The sequence below is a fragment of the Equus przewalskii genome, chromosome 21 (genome assembly GCF_037783145.1).
Source record: "Equus przewalskii isolate Varuska chromosome 21, EquPr2, whole genome shotgun sequence".
Classification (NCBI taxonomy): domain Eukaryota; kingdom Metazoa; phylum Chordata; class Mammalia; order Perissodactyla; family Equidae; genus Equus; species Equus przewalskii.
In genome coordinates this window covers 198,208-216,523 of record NC_091851.1, presented here as the reverse complement: position 1 = coordinate 216,523, position 18,316 = coordinate 198,208, and the positions used below count along the sequence as shown (strand labels likewise).

At 47.5% G+C, this 18,316-nt stretch overlaps 1 protein-coding gene and 1 long non-coding RNA gene across 4 annotated transcripts in view; both read right to left on the bottom strand.

Annotated features, from left to right (window-relative positions):
• Positions 1–15,851, bottom strand: part of PYGB (glycogen phosphorylase B) — a 57,536-nt gene extending 41,685 nt beyond the window's left edge. Inside the window, exon 1 of one of the 3 annotated variants that reach the window (XM_070588938.1) lies at positions 14,932–15,851. In XM_070588938.1, coding sequence (XP_070445039.1) covers positions 14,932–15,174 — 243 coding nt within the window. In that variant the 5' untranslated portion in view covers positions 15,175–15,851. Of the gene's footprint in view, positions 1–7,363; positions 7,500–14,931 lie in introns of those variants that run through there. The other 2 variants (XM_070588939.1, XM_008507122.2) reach the window with 2 other exon arrangements.
• On the bottom strand, positions 12,414–14,450 carry LOC139078177 (uncharacterized). The gene is made up of 2 exons (XR_011531011.1): positions 14,287–14,450; positions 12,414–12,529 (listed from the first exon to the last, which is right to left on the bottom strand). It is a non-coding gene; the product is annotated as an uncharacterized lncRNA (long non-coding RNA).
• Positions 15,852–18,316: the final 2,465 nt, after the last annotated feature.

Here is an 18,316-nt window from a genome sequence, read left to right as displayed (position 1 = left end):
CTCGGTGAGGACCTGGATTGGGTCCAGGGACAGAGGAAGGATGCAGAGCAAACACCGGTGGACCGGGAAGCAGGTGCCGAGCCGGCACTGGCTGCTTCGTGTGATAAGTGTGCTCACTTTGGTCACACAAAGTACTGACATGGGAGCCGAGTGGAGGGCACACGGGGACTCCACACCGTCTTTGCAGCCCTCTTAAATCTAGTATTCCTTCTAAAGAAAACATTAAGAAACAAAATCAGGCTCTTAACTGTGAGTGTGCGCATGTGCATGACGAGAGAGTACACAACTTGGATTCAGGCGAGTGTACTGACCGAACCATGGTGTTACCTTTCCTGTAGGTTAAAACTTCCGAAATACAATTTAAAAATCTATTTCCCTAGGGGTTGCAGAATGCAGGGAGAGAAAAGGCAGGGTTCACTCTCCCTAGAATGCAAGGAGGGCTTCTGGACTTTACTGGGATGCCCGTGGACGGCAGCCTGACTGACAGAAGAGGCCCTCACTGCTGCACCATCAGCATGGGAACCCACACTCCATGAAGTCATGCTCTTCAAGTGTGTTTTCTACATCCCATTTAGAATTCTGGCCAGCAGCTGACCAGAAACATTTTGAGAAACTCAGCACCGTCCGCAGCCAGGAGGCAACAGCAGCCCCTCTGGGTTCCCAGCAGCGCCTGCACCATGACTCCACATGCCACTGCAGCAGTTTCTAAACTGTTCTTCTCAGAACCAAGAAGCAGCCTCAAAGGATGGGCCCGGGAGAAAGGAGCTCTCAACTTCCAAAATACACAGGAGAGGGCCTAAGTAAATGGAAGGACATCCCATGTCACTGAGTTGAAGGCTTTACATTGTCAGGATGCAACACTTCCAAAACAGATGTGCAGACTCCACACAAGCCCTGTCAAATTCCAGCTGGCTTCCCTGCAGCCTGACGAGCTGATGCTGATATTCAGACGGAAATGCAAGGGATCTGAAACAGTCAAAGCAATCTTGAAAAAGCAGCACAAAGTTGGAGGACCCACACTTCCTAATCTCAAACCTTAGTACAAAACTAAAGTCATCAAGACTGTGTGGTACTGGCATAAGGATGGACACGTGGAGCAACGGAATAGAACAGAGTCTAGAAATAAACCTTCACATTTGTGGTCAAGTGATTTTCCACAAGGGTGCCCACAGAGCTCAGCGGGAAGGAATCATCTCTTCAACTGATGATGCTGCTACAACTGGACAGCCACATGCAAGAGAATGGAGCTGGACCCTACTTCACACCATATACAGAAACTAATTCAAAATGGACCACAGACCTAAATGTAGGAACCAAAACTATAAAACTCTTAGAAGAAAACACAGAAGTAAATCTCCATGACCTTGGAATAGGCAATGGTTTCTTTTGATAGGATATAAAAAACACAAGTAACAAAAAATAGATAAACTGGACTTCATCAACATTAAAAAAATTTTTTTTGAAGAAGATTAGCCCTGAGCTAATATCTGCCACCAATCCTTCTCCTTTTGCCAAGGAAGACTGGCCCTGAGCCAGCATCTGTTCCCATCTTCCTCCACTTCATATGTAGGACGGCTGCCACAGCGTGGCTCACCAAGCAGTGCCATGTCCGCACCCTGGATCCGAACCAGCGAACCCTGGGCCGCCAAAGCGGAACATGCGAACTTAACCGCTGCACCACCAGGCCGGCCCCTAAAAACCTTTTATACCATTAAGAAAGTAAAAAAGAAAAGCCACAGAATGGGGGGAAATATTTGCAAATCATATAACTGATAAGAGATTTGCATCTAAAATATATATACAACTCAATAATAAAAAGATGACCCAGTGGTTAGCTGGGCAAAGGATCTAAACAAACATCTTCCAAAGAAAATACAAATTGTCAATAGGCATATGAAAAGATGCCTAACATCACCAATCATAAGGGAAATACAAATCAAAACCACAAGGACATACCACTTCACATCCACTAGGATGGCAATAACCAAAGTCATCAGATGCTAACAGATCTTGTCAAGACAGCAGAGTAGGCAGACTCTGAACTCACCTCCTCCCACAAACACAACCAGGTTACAACTATTCTTGGGAAAAATATGCCAGAGAGAGAACTGAAAACGGGATAAAAAGAACTCCCACAACAAGGGACAGTCCTGACGGAGGCAGAAGAGGCAGAAATTCCTTCTGGAAAGGAAAAAGCCACCTTCACGAGCCACGGAGCTTCACAGCCAGCCGGGCAGGAGCCACCCTAAGGTACGCAGCCCACCCTGGAGGAGTGAGGTCCTGAGCGGGGGCCGTTAACTGCTATAAGCATCCTTCAGACTCAGCACAACTGAGACGAGTGTCCTACTAGCTGGCTTTGCTGAATATTAACCACAACGGGGAATACCCCTAGAAAAGCTATGGGAGGAAAGCGGAAAAAATCCAGCTCTTAAAAGGCCCACGCACAAATTCACCCAACTCAGAGAGCAACCTAAAATCACCAGAAAGAAGGCTAACAGTCCTTTGGTGAAGAGACTCACCTGGTAGGCTCTGGGTGCATCTCGGTGACAGGAGAGACCGCTCCAGAGACTGAGACATTGGTGGTGGCCGTTGTTGTCACCTAGTCCAGGCGTGCTGACACAGACGCTGGCAGACACCACTAGAGTTCTTCCCCTGCCCTGATAGCCCAAGGGGCTGCCCCACCCACTAGAGTGCAGATTTAATCCACTTCAGCCAGGTCAGGCAGCCAACCCTAGGGACTGGCCCCACCCAACAGCAGGACTGTGTTGAGGGTGTGTGTGGTCCTGTGGGGGGTGGGGCTTATCAGTGGCAGAAGATCTGTGCCTCACAGATAACAATAAATGTCAGCTAGGATGTGAAAAAATCAGAACCCTCATACACACCTGGTGGAATTATAAAATGGTACAGCTACTTTGGAAACCAGCCTGGGAGTTCCTCAAAAAGTTAAACAGAGTTACTACTTGGCCCAGCAATTCCACTCCTAGGCTTATATCCAAAAGAAACGAAAACTGATATCCACTCAAAAACTTGGACGTAACAGCCAAAAGGTGTAAACAACTTAAATGCCCGTCAAATGATGAATGGATAAATAAAATGTGGTATAGCCATATAATGGAATATTATTCAGCCATAAAAAGGAATCAAGTACTGATACACGCTATAGCGAGAATGAACCTAGAAAACATTACACTAAATGAAAGAAGCCAGTCACAAAAGACCACATATTGTATGATTTCCCCTTACATGGAATATAGGTAAATCTACAGAAACAGAAAGTGGATAATTAGCTGCCTAAGGCTAGGGGACAGGGAGATTGGGATGGGTGACAGCTAAAGGTGTGGGGTTTCTTTCTGGGGTAATGAAAACATTCAAAAATTAATTGTGGTGATGGTTGCACAACTCTGAATAAATCAAAACTACTGAATTGGACACTTTAAATGGGTGAATTACCCAGTATGTGAATTTTATCTCAGTAACGCTGTTACCACAAACACCAGTTGAAATGATGTACAAAAATCTGACAGATTACAATAAAATAAATGTTGTATATAAAATAGAATACTTCCACTTGTAAAGATGGTACAATAAACAGGCCTCTGCCCGCTTCTCCCTAAAACTGACTGAAGAACACAGAGGTGGAAAGTCGGGGCAGGTAGAAGTAAACTAGAAGACTGGCCCTCGTGCCTCTTTGCCACCAAGCTGCAGGGAGGGGACGAGGGTGACTCACCAGCGCCTGTCTCTGCCTTGTGAGCATTTCACACCCACATACGCACACTCACACTCATTCATGTGTATACTTGCATGTGTGCACACTCACACTCCCTCACAGTGCACTCATATAAGTGCACACTCACACCTGTGTGCACACACACTAACACACGTATACACTCATAAATCTGGGAACCCAAGTGTGCTCACTCCAGGCTGCACACACCAGGCCCCTGCCTCATTGTCCAGCTGCAAACAACTAGTTCAGGAAGAATTCCCTCCACTCCAAGAGATGCAGTGCAGGCTCCACATCCGGAGAATGAGAACAGGACGAGAGGAAGGAAACAGAGTGGGCAAAGGACACCCAGCGTTTACCAAGGGGCAAATGAAAGGCGCAAATGCAGAGTCATCCAAGAAAACAAGAAACACTGGTCAGACGAAGCAGGGGCAAAATAAAATGACTAAGAAACAAAACCATCACAGAAATGGAGGCACCACTCAATGCACAACAAGGGCGAAGCTGGAAACAAAAACCTGGCTGAGGAAAAGTGAACAAAACGGGGGAAAAGCATGAAAAGGAGAGAAAAATGTCCACGTGGAAGACAAAGGATACCTAACATCTGCATAATTAGTGTCCCTGAAAAAAGAAACTGAATAAACTGCCAAAATATTTTTCAATATATAATTTAAGAAAACTTTCTGTACAGTTTTTAAATCTACAAATTAAAAGAACAAGCACACAAACCAAACACCATATGGGGCTCAATCTTTGACAGCTTTTCTTTACTTTCTTGATCATTTGAATGTACGGCTTTTTTTTTTTTTTTTTTCATTTTCTCCCCAAAGCCCCCCCCCGGTACCTAGTTGTATTATATTCTTCGTTGTGGGTCCTTCTAGTTGTGGCATGTGGGAGGCTGCCTCAGCGTGGTCTGATGAGCGGTGCCATGTCCGCGCCCAGGATTCAAACCAACGAAACCCTGGGCCGCCTGCAGCGGAGCGCGCGAACTTAACCACTCGGCCACGGGGCCAGCCCCAGAATGTACGGCTTCTAAATTACTATCCAAATTCTACCATCCTTTAAATCACAAGCAGCAGTGTAATGAATGAACCCATTCACCCAGCACGCCGAGTACCCTGCTGTCCAGACTGCTCACGGTCCTCTGCTTCTTCCTGCCTTCTCATCATCTTGGACGCTACTTACACTACACTTGAACTGAGTTGTTGTTATTATATGTGGTTTCCATAGCACCGCGCCCCCACTCCCTCTAGACAAGGCTTAACGATTAACCCTGAGAACACCGGGAGCCCAGCAAACCCAGAGTCTGAGTGGAGCGTGGAGAAGTTCGAGCACAGTCACTCCCTTTTCCTGCGCACACACGAAGGCTCATTTCTCCCCCACATGCCCACTTTTGGGGATCTCTCCAAGAGGTTTTATAAAAAATCGGCAGGTCAGGAGTATGATCAAGATGTTTTTATTCTGCCCTTCACTATAAATACGTATTTCTAAAGTTGCTATAGTTTGATCTCTCAAAGTGAAAGTTTCTTACTTTAAACTGGCACTAAGAAAATAACTCGAGGGGCCAGTCCCACGGCCCAGTGGTTAAGTTCGCACGCTCCGCTGAGGCGGCCCAGGGTTTCACTGGTTCAGATCCTGGGTGGGGACATGGCACCACTCATCAGGCCACGCTGAGGCGGCGTCCCACATAGCACAACCAGAGGCACTCACATCTAGAATAGACAACTATGTAGTGGGGGACTTCAGGGAGAAGAAGAAAAACAAAAAAAGTTTGACAATGTATGTTAGCGCAGGTGCCAATCTTTAAGAAAAAGAAAGAACTCGATTACCCCTTTTTTCTATGGGATGGATACTGAGGAACAAAATGTTGGCCTAGTTTTAAAACTGTGGATCTTTCATTTTCCTCCGAGCTGAGCACAGATGCTGAGGGTTCAGCAGTTTCATTAACTGCAGCGAGCAGGGGGCGCCTCCTGCCGCAGCTCTGCATAAGAGGGGAGCAGAAGCAACAGGGCAGCGGGTGCCCCAAATACCACCTCTCACAAGAGACAGGCGAGAGTCAGCACTAAGCCAGGCGCCACTGCGGGCCCTGCTCAGCACAGCTCCGGACTCAGTCTGCAGCTTGTTGTTTCAGAGATTTCTTTTAAGAACTTTTATAGTTTCCTTAAATGTGTTGATTTTGTTTTGCCCAGTTTCCTTAAGATGGTTCAGAATGAAAACCATCCGACTGAAGAAGGCTTGCTGGAGGAGCCAGCCGAGGGGATACACGAACTACTGAACCGTGCACAATGGGGTCTAAGCCAGCGGGGGGACCTGGGTCCCTTCACCTCCCTGAGAACACCACATCCACCTAGGAGTTCAACACAGGGCTAGGCTTCAACTCGGGCAATGCTGTTTCCCTCACCCGACCAGATTTTCAGGGAGCACTTTTGGAAAAAACTGCCTGAGGGCACAGGCTGGGTCCAAGAAGCAGCCTAGGCGCCTTGCCTGCAAGGGATCCTCTCCTCGTCGGCCCTGAGCTCTGCTGCGGAAGGCCCATGGCCATCCCAGGCCCAGTCCAGCCTCTTTCCCACCTCCCTGACCGCCGTCTGTGCAACCTTGGAGCAAGGCCAGGAGGACTGGCTGGGGAACCAGACACTCTCCAGCTTCAGCCTGAGAAAACTGGGACCCTCACCCTCTCTGCAGCAGCTCTTGGGGGGCCTGCTGCCTGTGGTGTTGAACTGGGCTGCCAATCTCTCTTGTACGGTCCCTTCTTGCAATATGACCATAACAAGTATGAAGTGGCCTAGAGGCAGCCTTCATTTTTTTTAATTGAGTTAATTACACACAAAGCCTACACCAATAGGCAACATCACAAAAAAGCATAACAGAAGCTCTCCGGCGCAAACGGACGGTAAGATGATCGATACGAATATTACACGTTATTCTGAAGATATCTTCGGAGGCAATGAACTCTATCTGTGGAAATGGAGTTTAATATCAACAAGTAGAGACTTATTTTGCTCTTTACACAACGGAGATTAATTAATAGAACTGGACTTTTAGAGATCTCCAATTTCTTTTCCCTCTCCTAAAAGGATGTTTAGAGTCTTTAACTGAAAGGCCTGAATGCTCTGCAGGAAAAGGAGAGAAAGAACTTTTCCAACAGTGGGCAACAAGGCACAGAGGGGGCAACTGCTCTCAGCACCAGGGAGAACCTGATTCTACAGGCAGATCAGGCCAGGGACGTGTCATCCTGAGCCCAGGAGACACAGCAACGCTCCTCTTGTCTACAGTCTTCTGTCTGTGCGGCAGCCACGTCTTAACACACCAGGTGCCATCTCAAGGTGGCTAAGAAGGCACAGAGTGGCTCCCGCGGCAGACTACCAGGTCCCTGCCACACAGGACAGAGCTGGCTGACATGATACAGGGACAGTGACCACTGACCCAACACAGCCTGAGCACAGCATTCCACCGGCCAGCTCTGGAGGGTCCCTGGCCTCTCCAAATGCACCGGGGCCACCTCCCTGGCCAGACCTCTGCTTCCACAGGAAGAGAAAGCTGCCTCCCGCTGGCTGCTCTCCACACAGCAGGCCAGCCCAGTGAGAGGAGGACTGCTAGGAGGGGGCGGACCCCCGCCAGATAGCTGAGGCTCACCCTCACCTCCACTGGCCACGTCCACTCCACTGCGTCTCAGGCGCCTTTTGGAGCGTCACGCCAGGAGCAGCTTTATAAAACCACAGTGTGTGTATAAGGATGCTGAGCATCACGCACCACATCTCCTAAGCCCCCAACCTATGAGGTCACACTAGAGTACTTTCTTTTAGAATTAAGTGCCATGGAAACTTGGTTTCCCATGAGCATCTGGTGGATTCTGTCTCCACGTGGGTCACAGGTTTAACTTTTCACTTCAGGTACTGGCACCTAGGCCTAGAACATGGGTCTATCTGCTCAAAGTCAGCTGGAAAGTGTAAACGTCATAAAATTATAGAAAGTGAGGACTGACAGTGATCTTAGAGATCACTTCGTTCTCTAGGAAATAAATTTATTTTGCACTCCATGACCTCACACTTTTACAGACCTCTGCTTGCCACTTCCAAACTGTTAAGCTCTATCAAATGTCTACTCGCTCCCATCCCAGAGCCAGACCATCACAGAAGGCTCCTTATCAGTGACAGATAAGCCAGAGCCTAAGTGACCGGGACTATGCCAAACTATATTTATAACTAACGTGGTGCTGGTCAGCATTTTAAAGAGCCACTTCCACCTTTCATTTTAAACTAGGTTTAAAGGCTGAGAGAAGAGACTCAGCTAAAACTGAAATTATATATAATTCCTACTCCATGAGATCCCGTTGAAGACATTGTTAACCAAACTTCTCTGTTGTCTAATTATCTTTCTAAACTTGTGTTCTTTCTTGCCCATCACCGTATCCTAAGAACTCCATTCTGCATAAAGTAGAAAAAAGCCAGCTATCTCCTGTTTAATTGCTTGATGTCTTAGTATATGTGGGTTTCTAAATGGCTTAAAGCCTTGCTCTGTTTAATGAAAAAATAAATTAGGTATAATCTGAAAAGGCTTATAAAGTTCTCTCAGGGGCCGGCCCAGCGGCCGAGTGGTAAGTTCGTGCGCTCCACTTTGGCGGCCTAGGGCTTCGCTGGTTCAGATCCTGGATGTGGACATGGCACCGCTCATCAGGCCCTGCTGAGGCGGCGTCTCACATGCCACAACTAGAGGCACTTATAACCAGAATATACAACTATGTACTGGGGGGCTTTGGGGAGAAAAACAACAACAAAAGAAGAAGACTGGCAACAGATGTTAGCTTAGGGGCCAATCTTTAAAAAAATGTAGTTCTCTCAATTTTCTTATTTGTATTTCTTAATAGCGGGACAACTGGCTGAGTAAGATCTGGAGATGACAGCACTGTGTCAGTCTGAGCATCCTGAGGGTAAGCAATACCTGTGACTGTGTAAGAGATTCTCTCCCATTTTCGGAAGCACACACTCAAGTTTTAGGGGTAAAGGAGCATCAAGTCTGCAATTTACTTTCAAATGGTTCAGAGAAAAAGTGTGTTAATATATACAGAGAAAGGGACATTACAAATGTGTTAAAAAGTTTAATGTTTGGGGAATCTGGGAGAAGAGTACATAGGAATTTTTGTATTATCCTGCAACTTTTTAAAGTCTGAAGTCATGTAACAAAGTTTTAAAAAATCATTTACTAAGGGCAGGGATGCAGAAGCAAGATTAGTACTTCATAAAGACACAAAGGCTCCTGGCAGCCATCTGCAGCGCCCGGACAAGGCTCTCCCAGGGAGAAAGAACCCACAGTGCACACATAGAGAGATTTATTTTAAGGAGTTGGCTCATGTGATTGAGGAGGTCTGAGACCAGAATCTGATGGGGTAGGCCGGCAGGCAAGGAAGAGCTAGCTGCAGCTGGAGTCCAAAGGCAGGCTGCAGGCAGAATTCCTTCTGGCTGGGAGGGCTGGGGGTGGGGATGGGATGTGGGGTGTCAGCCTTTGTTCTCTTTAAGGCCTTCAACTGATTGGAGGCCCACCCACACTATAGAGGCTAATCTGCTTTTACTCAAAGTCCACTGACTTAAATGTTAATCTCATCCAAAAAAACACCTTCACAGAAATATCCAGAACAATATTTGACCAAATATCTGGGCACCATGGCCCAGCCAAATTGATAGAGAAAATTAACCATCACAGCCTGTAAGAGAAGAGGCCAAACTGTCTTCTACAAAAAATCATGGCATGCTCTCTGAGAGGCTTCTTAATCTCACAAAATGATGGCTTCACTGCCGGGAGCCGTGGCTACATCATTTGATCGGCTGTTTGACAGGGTCCAGCCGATTAACGCTGAGCGGTGCAGGGTCGCCCCTTGGTGAAGAATAACCGGCCAGCCCCTCACATAGTTCTGAAACCTGTGCTGCTTCTAATTGCCCTTCATTCCTTTTCCTTTCTTAACCTCCAGTTTTCACTCCTTTGGGTGGCTGCTTGGGAGGCACTACCTCCCGGGAGAATTGAATATAGTAAGACAATGTGACCACCTGCAGGTAACTTTCAAGATATTTTTCAGTTAATTAATGGAGGAGCACACAGTCCCCTTTGAGACAAGCAGAAAGGAATCCTGCCCAGATAAGATGTCGAATTAGGTTTATGGCCTCCATCTGGTTAATGTTTCCTTCTCCCTCCAGTTCTTTGTCTAAGTATATATGCATCGTCCTTCCAAGTTTGCTGGTTAATTGGATGATCAAGAAGTATCTATATATTATTCTTGACCTTCTGCTTTCTGTTAAAATGTTATAGAGGTTTTCTCCTAAAAGCAATAAATAATAAATAATTGATGAGTAGAAGGGCCGAGGGGTGCAGGGATGCCCCTCGGTGAAGAATGGCCGGCCGACACCCCTGATATTTTCTGAATTATATGTATGCTTTCTATCAAGGTTATGTCTATATTTATTTCTAGTTTTTATTCTTGAAGATATATAGTTTAGCTTAGCTTTTCAGCCCTTTACTTTACTAACAAAATGATATTTTCTCCGGGCAGTGTGCTTAAGGGACTGTTAACTCTACAATCTAAAAGACAAAGGAATGCTTTCACCCCCTAAAGGGCACAGGAATGTAAAGATGTTTAATTGCCGGCTGAGAGCGCAAATAGCCCTGGGGATAAGACACCCTGGAGTCGCCTTTTGTTCCCATTAACCATCTACACTAATGGCGTAAATGATTGAGGGAGGCAGGGATGGCTCCCCCGGGATATAACCAGACGGAATGCTGTCCTGTCCTGTCCTGTCCGGAGGCCTGGACCTTCTCTCTTTGATTTAACTTTACCATGAATTACAACAGATGTTTAGGTACCTATCTCTTTTAGCTTAGAGACAACAAACACTAGTTAATTGCGGAGAAGACTACCATTAACCTTATGCTCTATAGAATAGAATGCTAATAAATATTCTTGTGCTCGTTTTTTTACTTCCTTATCTCTCTGAGAATATTTGTAGAGGTATTTCTGTACTAATCCTGAAAAATATAAAAACGACACTTGTGCACAGTAAAGTTGGACTTGCTAACACCAACCCAAGTCTCACGTCCTCTTTATTTTCCCCTCATTGCGCCGACGCCGTCCATCCCTCAGGAACCTGGACTCAGCCGGGGCGGGACTCGGCACTTCACCCTACCTTCCACTTGGCAAGCTGCCAGGGTGATCGGCAACACAGAACATATGCCCATCATCAACTTCTAGCCAGAGAGAATAACTGAGCTATCCACTATCAGGGAAACCTGCCCGCGGGACGCAAGGTCAACTTCAGACAGACAAGTGGACACACATCAGAACAACTGGGTGTGTTAAAAAGATTCCAGGAGCTGGTCCCACCACTGATGAATTAAAACAAAATCCCAGAAGTGGGGGTTGTAGGCAGTCAGGCTACAAAACACTGTTCCAGGTCATTTTCCTTTAACTCTTGGGTCCAGCCAAACCATAAGATGGATTCTATTCATCATGATTATCTTATTAGAAAGACATAAGACAGCATTTTGTGCCCTGTGGTAGAGCTGCTTTTCCTTAATCCATCATTGTGGACATGCTGTGAGCTTAGGGGAAAGAGCCATAGTAAACTGAGTATTTCATCCATAGCAGGGATGCAGCAGGCCAGCTGTCCACATCATAGAGCATCTGCTTTAAAGACCCATGGAAGCAATCTCACACCTGCTCATTCTAGAAGTTCCTGCAGAGAGTCCATGACTCCCATCACTGGGCACGACCTACCACTTGCTCTGGCTGCCAGAACTTATATCAGCATTTTGTGTCCTGACCTTGCACCTGAATTTAACCTTACTGTCCCTCAGCCACTTTCGCTTTGAGGTCTTCTATTAATTTGAGACTTTTGTGTTATATCTCACTTAAGCAGTCTCAAATTCTTTTTGGATAGAGATGGAATATCAATATAAAGTGGGAACATTTTATAAGCAAACACAAAACCATAACATTTTAGAATGATAAGGGACCTCAGAAATGGATTACCTAGCTCAATCCCCCTTAATTTTAATGATGAAAAAACTAAGCCCAAGAAAGGTTAAGAAATCCACCCAAGCCCCAGGTTGCACAGGCTGAAAGGTAAAGCCAGGACTAAAAGGAGCTTGGGCTCCTGCAAGCCATCCCTCACCATCCAGTTCTCTGCTCCTGAGTTTGGAGTAGTGTCCCAACCTTGCCGTCACTTCAGAGAATCCTTGAGCCATCTTCAGAACTAAGTGCTGCCCACTGCCAAGTAAAAACCTCTCAATTTTCTTTTTTTTTTTTGGTGAGGGAGATTGTCTCTGAGCTAACATCTGTGCCAATCTTCCTCTATTTGGTATGTGGGATGCCACCACAGCATGGCTAGATGAGTAGTGTGTAGGTCCATACCCAGGATCTGAACCCACAAACAACAGGCCACCAAAGTGGAGTGGTGAACTTAACCACTACACGACCCAGCCAGCCCCCAAACCTCTCAATTTTAGCCAGATTTTTTGACTTGCTGAACTGCCAGACAGGTTACCTTAAAAATCTTCCTTTGAGCACTCGAGTTTCAATTGTTTCAGCTACTACCAAAAACAGAGTTAAAAGAATTATAAAACAACAGGTACAGTATGATGCTATTCTGTGTAATAAAAACAAATGTTCCTACCAGTATAGAAAAAAAGATGGGAGAAGACAAAATTTTTATAGCATTTATAGTGTTATTACTAGGTGGTGAGATTCTACTTAATTTTTTCTTTTGGCTTATCTGTGTTTTCTAATTTTTCCTCCAATAATCATCAGGACTTGGATAATTGCTGAAAAGACAAAAATAATAAATAAAAGCCTTCTAGTTTATTAAACATAGACCATCAGGCTACCCCAGCCTGAAGTTCAGCATACGAGTCCCCGAGGCCATTCCCAGGGCTTGGGGTGCGGCTCTGCAGGATTTTTATTGGGAGCCCGCCTCCCCTCACAGGTTCTGACCCTCATGGGCTTATTTCTGGTCAATTACAATATACAGCTTTTGCAGAAAAAGAAGATGACAAGCTCATTTTCAACATGAATTAGCCAGACTGAAGCACTTATATTCCAATTTTCCATTTTTAAATGGCCTTCTATCCAGAACAGGCAAACAACCTTCCATTTATAGGCCATGTGGTTTCTTTAAAAGAGAAAGGTTTCTGCCTGTACCCACCACAGTAAACAATCAAAATTCAGACCTCTCACTGAGGATCAGCAAACTTGTTTTGTTAGAGGGATTAATTCTGTTTATGAAAGGACATTTCCACAATCCCTGAGCCCATCACTGGCCTTTTTAGGATCTAAACATACATAAACACTCTAACAGGAACTCTAAGGTGTTGGGGTGTGTCCTGGTCCAGCTCCAGGGAAATGCCCTTGAATGTGCAGTCAAAGCCGCGCTCTTGTCGTCTACACCCAGGCAATAAAAATGATGTTGTGGGGGTGGTCCTGGTGGCACAGTGGTTAAGTGTACGTGCTCCACTTTGACAGCCCAGGATTCGCAGGTTTGGATCCTGGGCACAGACCAATATACTATACATCAAGCCATAATGTGGTGGCATCCCACATACAAACTAGAGAAAGACTGGCACAGATGTTAGTTTAGGGACAATCTTCCTCAAGCAAAACGAGGAAGATTGGTACAAGATGTTAGCTCAGGGCCAATCTTCCTCGCCAAAAAAAAAAAAAAAAAAAAAGATGTGAATCAGAGCTCTACCATCAGTAAGGAATTCTAGAGGAGCCACTGCCTCTTGGCCAGTTTCCCTGGCAAAGTCATCCCAATTCCTTGTTGTAATAACCTTTTTTAGCCATTTGGTGCCATTTCTCTCTACACTGTCTTGCATACTAAATATGAAAAGGCCAAGTTAATATTCTAACAAATCTGTCCTTTTTACCATCTCTCTAAAAGAATGCCCCAGAAAAAGTTTGGAAAAGCAATCAACATCACTCTTAGTAATCATTAAACATTTCTTAACGCCCCACAAAAATACTCTAAAATACTATCAACAAAGCAACTATCGAGTGCCCAGGTGTAGACTGCAAATCAGATCGTTGAAACTGACTTCAGGACTGCAAGTGTGCCCTTTCCTCACCAATTTTCACTCTTTACCTTAGTACAATAGAAAGGACAAAATTCTCCATGGTCAAGAACAAAAAAGAAACTGGCAGCAGGGGGCTGGCCAAGACTATCATACACCCGTCAAGTGAAAACTGCTAATGATACTGGAGAAACATATTTACTGACTCGGAAAGCTGTTGAAAAAGCTACAGATGTCGATGAATGAAACAGAAAAGCCACAAAACTGTGTATGCAAAATACCTTTTTAAAAATGTGCACGTATATTTAGGAATAGAGAAAGCTCTGAAAGGACATTCATCTATATTCTAATACGGTTAACAGTAACGGATACACGTCACTGATTATTCTTCTGTGCATTCTGTATTTTTCTGGTGTAAACATAAATTTCTGCAAGATGTAAAACGAAGTAATAAGTACTCAATATCCATGAGCTTTACTGTAAGTAAAGTTCTTCAAGGAAGGTGTGGGTACCTCACACACAGAGCCTTCTTGGACGGCGCCTTCTGGGAGCTTCTGCTCCCTCCTGCTTTACAGCCCATCCTCAACAATTTTCTTCTGATCACTGCCTAGCCAAAAAAGGCCTCCCAATTCCTGCAGATGACTGAGCTCGCCCGCTTCCAACACATCAACTGCCCAGGCTCGGTTCCAGTCCCCTTTTCTCCCACTCGCGGCTGCAGACAAACACAGCGGGGCGGGGGGCGGGCACCGACAGCGCAGCCATCACGGAAGCTCACGACTGGCAAGAGCCCGGAAAATTCCGCCAGGGCTCCAGGGCTCGGAAATTCCGAGGAGCGGCGGAGCCCAGAAAGGCCGGGCTCCTCGCGCAAGGGTCCTTCGCGTTCGGCTCCGCACACCCGACTGCCGCGGGGGTAGACGACAGCCCGAATCCGCTCTGCGCCCTGGATGGCCGGGCGCGAATGACCGGGCCGGGCCCCTGCAGGGCGGGTGACCCCGCGGAAGCGCGGTGGGGGAGGCAGGGGCCTCACCCGAGGCGCCGCGGGGGCGGCCGGGGCACCGCGCTCAACACGGACGCTCTGAGCCGGCGCGCGTCCCTCCGGCGAGGGATGCCCGGCGGCCGTCGCCCCGGCCCGCGGCCCAGGCCGGGTCCCGCCTCACCTTCGGGTCGCGCTCGTAGTAGTGCTGCTGGGTGCGGATCCAGCGGCCCACCAGGTGGTCGCGCACGGTGTGCGCCAGCGCGAAGAAGTAGTCGCGGGGCGTGGCCACGTTGCGGTCCTTGACCAGCGTGAAGTGCAGGTGCCGGTTGAAGCTCTTCCGCACCTCGGCCACGTCGCCCAGCCCCGCGATCCCCCGCACACTGATCTGCTTCCGCTTCTCGCTGTCCGTCAGCGGCTTCGCCATCTCGCCAGGCGAAGAGGAGCAAAAGGAGACCGAGGGCAGCGAGGACACGCGGACACCTGGGATGCTGCGGCGGCTGTGGCGCCGGGGACTGCAGCGACGCCGGCTGACACGGACCGCGCCTGCGCCCTGCGCCGGGGCGGGGCCGCCGGGAGGGGCGGGGCCGCGGGAGAGGAGGGGCCGCAGGAGAGGAGGGGCGGGGCCGCGGGAGAGGAGGGGCGGGGCCGCGGGAGGGGAGGGGCCGGGCCGGGGGAAGAGGAGGGGCGGGGCCGCGGGAGGGGAGGGGCGGGGCCGCGGGGAGGGGCTTTAGTCCTTGGACCTAGGCAGTGGCGGCGTCCAGTTTTATAGATGAGAAAGCTGAAGTGACCGCCCAAGAGCTGAGATCTGATCCCAAGTTGGCCGAGACCGGCAGAAGTGGAGGGCGACTGGAGGAGCTGGATGACTCGGGAACGGAAGCGCGAGCTCCTTGATGCCCCTGCCCCAGGGCAGTCAGGGGACAGGACCCTGCCCTCTGGGCTTTTGGGATTTCCGGGTGGCGTCTATCGCCTGCCCAAGGTCACCAACCGCCCTCAACTCGAGTGCCCTGGTGCCGGATGTGGCCGAGGTCTGGTCAACGTCAAGGAACACAGAGTACACGTTGAAAGGCAGCCAGCCACCGACGCCTGGTGCGCCTGGTCTCCTGCGTTGTGGGCTGGGGTGGCTCTCAAAATACCAGTTAAAGTAAAACTTAGTTTATACTGAGAAAGTGCCAACCTGCCTGTGATCCTCAGACTGGGGTGACAGACGCTGCTAGTGAACAGGGGACAGCTTTGCCCAGGGCACACTGTGGCCCTCAAGTGTCGCTACAACCCCTCCCTGAGGGTGCACCACTTCCCTACTCACTGAGAAACCTTGTTCCCTAAGTCAGGGGCCCTCAGACACTTTCCCCTCTAAATTACAGGGGCAAGGATCCGGGTCACTGACAGAGACACAGCCTCCTCCATCCCACCCCTGGTGCAGCTGCAGATGAAGGGTCTCTGGACACAGCTTCCCACATCTGCTTAATGCCGGTGCCCAAGCACACAGGGCCCGGGGCCACTGGCACACAGTCCTGCTTTGCTCTGAGCCTGTGGGAACACTGCTTCATGTCAGTTTCCCCAAACCCCACAGGAACTCTGCCTCTTCCTCTGTTCTCAGGAAGCCCCGCGGTCCCACCGCGTGCCGCTGCCTCACTGCAGTGGGTCAGTAAAGCTAATTTCGTGGGACTGCAGATTTGCTCCTGGTGGTCTAAGTCTGATCGGCTGCAAAAGTTCCCAGTTTACACGGAGGTCAAAATTGCCCACAGATGTCATGACAGTCTAGGTGCAGGAGTTTCCTGGTAGGATACTTCCAAACTTATCTTCTTACCTGGACCCTCTTCCAACTGCAGACTTCTCAAGGGACAATAAATCTGGAATGCTCCCTACACCCCACCTGTTCAGGTACCCACCTGCTCCAGCTCTTGAATTCACTCCTGCACTAGCTACTCCCTCAGGATTTAAGCCAGCAGAGTGGAACTTCAGTCACTAATGGCAGGGCTGTGAGGGTCGCAATAATGCTGCCCAGCTTGGCCAGAGGCTCTGCAGACTGATGCAATGTCTCTGAGAGTTATCTGGAAATTCATGAGAAGAGGCATATAAACTATTGTGGCCTATGACCAGTTGTACCACTCTGGGGTATACATTTCAAGGAAAAATTCAAAAACAAGTTGTACAAGGATGTTTTCTGTTGTGCTGTAGGTTATACTTTAAAACCTGGTAAGGGTTCAACGGCCCAACTGTGGAGCAGGCGGGGCAAGGAATGGGAGAGCTAATGGTCATTGATCCTTACTGTGCTCCATTTGTGCACTAACTCATAACCCCACAAAGAGCCTCCTGTGACCCCCACTTGACTCTGCAGAAGCAGAACCTCAGAGAAGTTAAGACACTTCCCTAAGCTCAAACAGCTAATAAGGGAAACCGCCAAGATTCACCCCCAGGGCCAAGTCCCGTCCCACTGCATGAGCCCGCACAGTTTCTCTAAACTCAAAAATAATGTCATAAACTATTGTGCTCCTAAAGGGAAAGACAATTTTCATAACTAACTAGGAACCTATAAAGGATGATACAATCATGATAAATGAAAAGACAGAAATAAGAAGGATGTGATGCAGAAATTACAGTGATGTTTTTAATTTTATTTCATTTAAATTTAAGTTAAATAACCACATGTGGCCACTGTGTTGGAAACACAGGTTTATATCAAAACATAAACACTGGTTATTACTGAATGGCAGAATTATAGGGGAATTATTATTTTCCTTATACTTTTTGCATTTCATTTTTTTCTACAGTATTTCTTTTATAATTAAAATACGTATAAGAAAAACTGGAGGCTGCAGACCATATTAATGGTTGCTGACTTAAGGACTATGTGTTCTCTCTTACTGGAATTGACTTTTAGTTTTTCGTTTGTTACTCCTGTTAAATAAATTTTAAGTCTTTTTATTCATCCTTCATGGCTACACATCCGTTATGAAATTTTCTGTGATCCTCCCACCCAGATGTGATTTCCTCCTCCTGGGCACCCCCATGGCCCTTCCCCTCCACCGTGGCCTCAGTACAGTCTCGAATCTTCCTTCATACCACATGTGGTTGAAGCACGGAGGAGCCTCTTCACCCTTGTGTCCCTCACTTCCCCCGGCCACTAATATCACTGGAACGGATCAATGAGCCCATGCTCATCACAGCCATTTTCAGATAAACAACTTTTAGATAGTTATACGTGGTGTAAAGAAAAGCAGGTTCAGTGGCTAGTCACAGGAGGTACTATTTGAGTTGAGACCAAAAAAATTAATGAGTGAGTGAATCTGGGGAAATAACAGGTGCAAAGGCCCTGAGGTGGGCACCCACCTGGACAGTTCACAGAACAGAAAGTCTACTGTAGGTGGAGCAAAGCGAGCAACTGAAGATACCAGAATACGCTACCCCAAATGCTTCTGTGGCATATGTGTTATCTTGAGCTAAAGGCCTCTGAGGAACACTAGAAGCAGGAAAAGCTCTAAAAACAAGGCACAAGTTTTCCTTTTGCGAAGGAAATTTCCCATAGTAAACATCTTTCCTTCTTCTGACAAGTCTGCCTATAAAGC